This window comes from Sinocyclocheilus rhinocerous, unplaced genomic scaffold (genome assembly GCF_001515625.1).
Source record: "Sinocyclocheilus rhinocerous isolate Xijiao unplaced genomic scaffold, SAMN03320098_v1.1 scaffold1812, whole genome shotgun sequence".
Classification (NCBI taxonomy): Eukaryota; Metazoa; Chordata; class Actinopteri; order Cypriniformes; family Cyprinidae; genus Sinocyclocheilus; species Sinocyclocheilus rhinocerous.
The window spans coordinates 462874-470655 of record NW_015670626.1 but is presented as its reverse complement, the minus strand read 5'-3'; the positions used below and the strand labels follow the sequence as shown (position 1 = coordinate 470655).

The 7782-nt window shown below is 32.6% G+C and overlaps 1 protein-coding gene across 1 annotated transcript in view; it reads right to left on the bottom strand.

Annotated features, from left to right (window-relative positions):
* LOC107734323 (piezo-type mechanosensitive ion channel component 2-like) overlaps positions 1–7782 on the bottom strand; it is a 112109-nt gene that overhangs the window by 67302 nt on the left and 37025 nt on the right. The window contains exon 2 of the mRNA XM_016546260.1: positions 7018–7113. Coding sequence (XP_016401746.1) covers positions 7018–7113 — 96 coding nt within the window. The remainder of the gene's footprint in view (positions 1–7017; positions 7114–7782) is intronic.

The window sequence follows — 7782 nt, the reverse complement described above, 5'->3', positions numbered from 1 at the left end:
AATCATCTTTAAAGTTGTTCAAATTAAGTTCTTAGCAATGCATATTACTAATCAAAAATTATGTTTTAATATAATAAATAATAAAAGAAAATTGAGTAAGTCGGTGTAAAAGGTGTGTGGACGAATATTTCTATTTCAAATAAATGCTGTTCTTTTGAACTTTCTGTTCATCTGTGAATCCTGAAAAATAAAATGTATCACAGTTTCCACAAAAATATTGTGCAGCACAGCTGTTTTCAACATTGGTAATAATCAGAAATGTTTCTCGAGCAGCAAATCAGCATATTATTATGATTTCTGAAGATCATGTGACACTGAAGACGGGAGTAATGATGCTGAAAATACAGCTTTGATCACAGAAATAAATTACATTTTAATGGCTATTCACATAGATAACAGCTGTTTTGAATTGTAATAATATTTTACAATTTTTTACAGTATTTTTGATCTAATAAATGCAGCCTCGGTGAGCAGAAGAGACTTCTTTCAGAAACATTAAAATGTCTCATGGCCCCAAACTTTTGAATAATAGTGAATAAAACAAAAATATGAAACCAGTCAGATTGCAGGGTAGATCAAAGTTGATGAACTACTTCGAACAGCAAGATTTCCTCGGCATTGACTGTGTTCCAAAAATAAATAAATAAATGAAAAAATGAAGACGACTGCCTGTGAGGACCTGTGAATGATGGCTGGCGCCGCTTCCTGAGGAAGTGAGGTGAGATCAGCTCTCCATTGACTTCTGTTTCCTCAGGAAACTCTCCTCAAGAGGACACATCATCTCTTTGTCCTAGCTTATATTTCTCTTTCTCCTGGGATCAGTGTTCTCATTACTTCAGTGTTTCTCCAACAAAAACTTAAAGGGACAGTTCACCTAAAAATGTGCTCACCCTCATGTCATACACTAATTTGATTCACTTTCTTTCTTCGGTGGGACACAGAGAAGATTTCACGTGCTATATATCTCACATTTCTATGCAAGCTTGATTCCAACACAGGATTTAAAAATAAATGCAACTTTTTATCTTACAATTCTGACTTTTTTTTTTCTTAATTCTGAAGTTTATAACTTACAATTCTTACTTTTTTTTCTTCTTCTAGAATTCTGAGGAAAAAATTAGTTTTTATTCCATGGTGGAGATTAAAAAAATAAATAAAATTGTGAGATGTAAACTTATAATTCAGAGATAAAAACTCAGAATTCTGACTTTTTTCGTGCAGTTTTGAGTTTCCATTATTATTATTATTATTATTATTATTATTTTATTCCATGGTGAAAATAAAATAAAAATAATAACAATAATAATAATAATTCTGCCTGTCTGTGTTTGCAAGTTTCACACAGAGTATCAGTCTGTAAAACCATAAAAACATTTTCATTACTTGAAATAACTCATTTAACTGAAATAAAATAAACTATAACAAAACATATTCTATGTCAGGTAGTTGCCAAGGCAACATTTGGCATTTCTCTTTTACATTTAGTTCAACTTAAAATAAAAAAAATAAAATAAAAATAATAACAATAATAATAATAATAATAATAATAATAATAATAATAATAAAATCTTGCAATTCTGACTATTTTTTTTTCAGAATTCTGAGTTTGAGTGTTTTTTTTGTTTTGTTTTTTCCCTCAGAATTGCAAAATATAAACTCAGAATTTGGACTTTTTTGTCTCGCATTAGTTTATATTCCCTTTTTTTTTTACCCACCACAAAATAAAAAATAAAATGAGGTAATTGTGACTTTTTATCACAATTCTGACTTTTCTCGCAATTGTGAGTTTATATCTCACAATTCTGACTTTTTTCAAAGAATTGTGGGTTTATCTCTCAATTCTCACAAAGTCAGAATTGTGAGATGAAGAGTCGCAGCTACATTTTTTATTTTATATCCTGTGGAGGAAACAGGCTTCCATACGTTTCACAGACTCCAGTATGACTTGATTATAATGCATAGTGGAGTTGCAGACCATTTGTAAGCTGCAATAAAATGTCTGACTGTGCTAAAGAAACTCTCACATATTTTCAAATCCAGCTCGGGCTTCATGTGTCCCCTGCTAATCTTCAGCTGAGATCTACCCAAATGCATATCATCACCTAACAACAATCCTGGCTGGAGACAGGTAAAGGCCTGTAATTAATAGCAGCATCTGGCTGTAATGACGCAGAGGTTTGACTCACGGCTCACGCTGAGGCCTAAACTAAACAAACCGCCTCACTGTCAGCCCAACAAAGACTACAGTACACCATTAATCTGAAGCTCAGCAGCCATTCGCCTTAAAGACATCAGAGCAAATGACTTCTGAAGGACGTCTCAGACTACTAAACCTCTGGGGTCATGAGCGGAGAACTGAACTTCGCTGAGGACACTGAGCTTTGGAGGAGGATCTGATGTAATACAAGCTTTCTAAAGCACTCAAAACACTCTTTTTGGTTGGCTCTATTAGTCAAGTGTAACTTTTCAAAATAAAAATAAATAAATAAATAAAATAAAATATAATACACACTATTTAGTGGTGGGTCAAATGATCGAAATCTTAACTATATTTCTCACTATAGTCATTTTTGCAGGAAATTCAATGAAAACGGTTATATATTTAAAATAATAAAATGGTTTAAATATTAAATAACCATTTGGTAATATTTATTTTGGATAATCTAATAATAATAATAATTATTATTATTATATTATTATTATAAATAATAATAATTATTATTATTATTATTTATACATTGTATGTTCAGTTTTTATTTAAAAGACTCAAAACAAATAATAAACTATTTGAGAGAAATAAATGATAAGTCTGACTCACAACTGTAAAAATACAAACATATACACTACTGTTTAAAAGTGTGGGGTTAGAAAGATTTTTATTAATAATTTATATTATGTTTTACTTTTCACATTTTCATTTAGTTTAACTTGATGTACTAAAGAGAAAAAAAACCTGGAAAACATAATAAAAAATATAATATAATTTAAAGAATTGTAGTTTTACAAAGGAATTAGTTTAAAATTTGTAAAAATGACAAAAAATTCTCAATGATAACACTGTCCTTTAGAACAGAGGACATATAATATTTTAATAATTAAACATTAACAAAAATTAAAAATATTTAACAAAAACATTAATAATGTCTGTAAATGTCAGTCATCTGGATGTATTGTGTCGGCCAGGTGAAAGTCTCTGTCTGATCACTAGGTATAACTCATGTCCGTAGCACACATGTTTTGCAGGCATAAGAAAGGTAAGTATGAGCAACAATAACAGCAATGCTTGTTTAAGCAAGCAGCACTAATAACGAAAGAACAGAGTGTGTAACATTAACAAAAATTAAAAATATTTAACAAAAACATTAATAATGTCTGGAAATGTCAGTCATCTGGATGTATTGTGTCGGCCAGGTGAAAGTCTCTGTCTGATCACTAGGTATAACTCATGTCCGTAGCACACATGTTTTGCGGGCATAAGAAAGATAAGTATGAGCAACAATAACAGCAATGCTTGTTTAAGCAAGCAGCGCTAATAAAGAAAGAACAGAGTGTGTAAAGCTCTCACAGCTCATCTCAGTTCTGCTCCTCAGAAGAGCACTACAAGCCTCTGCAAGCCTCACAGATGAGTGAATGTCACAGACACCTCAGGTGCTTCTCCAGTCACTCCCTCAGCTTCTGCTGATAAATGAGACCAGTTTGTCAAAAACACCCTCTGACTGAGTATTACAGCAGAAGAACATCTGTATTATAAACGGATAATACCATAGCATTTTCACCTCTCTATATGAGAGTCATTTCCAGGGAATTATGATCAAACTAGACGCAGTTTACTCTTAGAGATGATCTCATTCTGTGGTTTAAAGGAGCAGTTCAACCAACAATGAAAATTTGTTGAAAATATCCTCACCCTCAGGCCATCCCAGATGTAGATGAGTTTGGATATTTGTGGAAATGTAGCACTGCATCAGTGTCTCAGCAATGGATGCTCTGCAGTGAATGGGTGCCGTCAGAATGAGAGTCCAAACAGCTGATAAAAACATGCGTCTTAATGCTGGATTTGTTTCAGCTTTTGTCTTCTCCAGATGTTAACTGATGGACTGGAGTGCTGTGGATTACTTGTGGATTATTGTGATGTTTTTATCAAACTCTCATTCTGACGGCACCCATTCACTGCAGAGCATCCGTTGCTGAGACACTGATGCAATGCTACATTTCTACAAATATCCAAACTCATCTACATCTGGGATGATCTGAGGGTGAGTAGATTTTCAGCAAATATTCATTTTTGGGTGAACTATTCCTTTAAGTGAACACCTCAACCCAAAAGAAAGTAGGATTTTGGTCCAAAGCAACAACTAAACCCAGTGATTCAAAGTTCTGGTGTTGTTGTTCTGGCGAGACTCTTTTATCAAGCAGTGAAACCTCCTTCCAGAGGAAGTTTTTATTGCTCAGAGGTCACTCTTTCATAGTTCAGGAGACCGAAAGAACCGCTGCCTTTCCTGTTTTGACATATTTCTGGGACAGAACATTTAGCCAAGGCCTTTTAGCTTTTTTTGTAAATAACTAATAGACTTCAGTTCAAAATCAGATGCTTTTACTCAAAACAACTTTCAGTGTAGAGTGCAATAACCAGTTCATCCAAATTAGGCAGCAACATGAGAAACTGCCTAAATGAATCAAAGAATCCTGAAAAATAAAATGTATCACAGTTTCCACAAAAATATTGTGCAGCACAACTGTTTTCAACATTGATAATAATCAGTAATGTTTCTTGAGCAGCAAATCAGTATATTAGAATGATTTCTGAAGATCATGTGACACTGAAGACTGGAGTAATGATGCTGAAAATACAGCTTTGATCACAGAAATAAATTACAGTTTAACAGAGATTCACATAGAAAACAGATATTCTAAATTAGAATAATATTTCACAATATTACTGTTTTTACTGTATTTTTGATCGAACCAATACAGCCTTGGTGAGCAGAAGAGACTTCTTACAAAAACATTTAAAAATCGCACCAATAACTGTTGACAGCAAAAGAGCTCAGAAATTGAAGTAAAGAGCATACTTATATAATGTGACTTTGATTTCTCGAATCTGAGCTCAGTTTGAGACGTTATTGAGATTTCATTGAGACTCTTGATGTAAAACCATCTCTTCCTCACGAGAACAAAAGTCTCCATTTGTCTCCATTTAACCCCATTCTCTATCAATCTAGGTGATATAATTGTGAAATCAGAGAGATATCTGGCTCCGGTTAGACTAGTTGACATACGGTGAATCTGAGGAGGTAACAGCTGATCTTGTGAACCGATGACACACTGAGGAATGCTGGGAAAGCAGAAGAGCCTCGTTCCTCCCACTCCCTCCGCTCAGTGAAGCTGACACCACCAGCACCCGAGCAAACCTCTGATAAAAACCAGTTCCTCAGGACACACAGAACAGCATTCAGTGCAGTGCAGTGCCTCTCTTAAACATCAAAACGGACAGAACTAGCAGCTGAAGGAGCAACACAGATGTCTCAGAATAAAAACACAGGCACCTTAATAACAGCATGTGGGGCTGAATCATGTGGGACTCATTCTGGAGGAATCACGAGGCATGATGAGCGCCTTGCTCTTCTTCTTAAACACACCGTACATTACTCATGACATTCAGCCGGAAGCCTTAAAGCTGCAATTAATCACAGTGAGCTGCTTAATCACTCAGATCCGGCTGTAATTCCTACTGTTATACTGACTGTTACTTAGAAAGTCTGGCAAGTGCTGTGAAGTGTGCCATTCATTAGCTATTAACACTTTGTCTAATTGTCCAATTGCAGTTTAATGTGCAGAGCATCAATTCTGTGTGTGTCTGATGACTTCATACACATTTAAAGCAAATAAAAAAGAAACAAAAGACCTTTGATATATCATTTAACTGTTTATTGTCAAAAGGTGCAGTCACGTGTGTAGAGCGACAGTAAATGTGACCGAATCCTAATGCAAAAGAACTTTGAACATAAAACAGTCATTTTATTTTTAGCCAATTTTAGTCTACTGTACCTATTCATCACCATTACATGTCAATGGATTATATACAGTAGAATAAAAAATACAAAATAACAAAAATTCATTTTTGTTGAAATACTATACATTTTTTTACTATTTTGAATACGTTTTATTTTTAATTTCTTTTTGTCTTTGTCCTTGCACCTGTTTTGCAATGACATTTCCACCTTAAATAAATAATGTTTTAAAAGAGTAGTGTCATGTGTTATTAATCTATATTTTATCAATGATGTATTTATTTAGTAATTAAAGTAGTTTAATTATACAGAATTATATAGAAATATAACAAATTGTATGAATAATTTAGTGTTATTTTAGTATCATTGATATACTATTTTGTTAATATTTTAAATTAGATTTTATTTTTATAGCTTCTGTTTTCATTTTAATTTTAGTTACATTTTTAGTCATTTTGATGTGCTTTGTGATTTTTATTTTTATTATTTTTTTAATATGTGTATATAGCTTTTCAGTACTTCAACTTAAACTAAATAAAAAGAAGAGATTTTGACTTGGCAACTAGCTGAAATAAAATGAGTAATAATAAATAAATATAACAAATTAAGTTTTTATGTATTTTATTTTATATTAGTTAACATTTATTTTATTTCAGGTAATGAAAATGGTATGGTTTTAGTTTTAGTTTTAGTTAATGCAACGCTGGTATAAATTCTACATTTAATTTTAATGCACAGTACTTCATTCTAGACCTATATTTGTTGACCACTGATCTTAATATCTACAATATCTACGGCAGCCTTGTTTCTTGGTCCTGAGTTGGGAAAATATTCTGTGAAAGTGTAACAGTAACCATTTCAAATAAAACAAATAAAGTCTGTTTGGATTACTTTTGCAAATCATGTTTAGCCGCCAGTGCTGCAGAAATCACACACTTATAAGCTCGTGAAAATATGTCTTCACACGGGAAACATTCAGAGCCGCTGAAGGAACTCAGAGACTCACCTTGCATTGTCGTCTTTGTCGGCTCGGCGAAGAGTGGGATGAGTAAGAGGAAGATGAGGTAGACGAAGGACAGCCAGTTGTACCGGAACAAACATGCTGCGAAATACAGAAGAACAGGAGAAAATGATGAGCGTGTTTGTCTTCTGTCTCCAGACTGTGATAACAGCACATAAATCAGATGCTTGTTCTAGTACAGTCTGTAATTAGAGAGAAGCTCTTCATACACTAAAGGACTGTGATACGGTGCATGCAGTGTGTGTCTAAACACCCGCAGGGCTCTGCTTTCTACATTCCAGCAGATTGAGCCTCGCTGTCACCGTCTGTGCCAAAACTCACACAAATCAGGTTCAGATCATCTCAATGCAATTTCAGTCAGGCACTTATCGCAGTCACCCGTCAATCAATTATCTCTACAAACAGACCTGCAGGACCTTCACATGCCATTTTACCACTTGAGTTAAATGAAATTAACTGTCTGCTTAAAGTAAGTGAAATAAAGGAACGTAACAAAACAAAATAAAATAAAATAAAATAAAATAAAATAAAATAAAATAAAATAAAATAAAATAAAATAAAATAAAATAAAATAAAATAAAATAAAATAAAATAAAATAAAATAAAATAAAATAAAATAAAATAAAATAAAATAAAATAAAATAAAATAAAATAAAATAAAATAAAATAAAATAAAATAAAATAAAATAAAATAAAATAAAATAAAATAAAATAAAATAAAATAAACTAAAATAAAATAAAATAAAATAA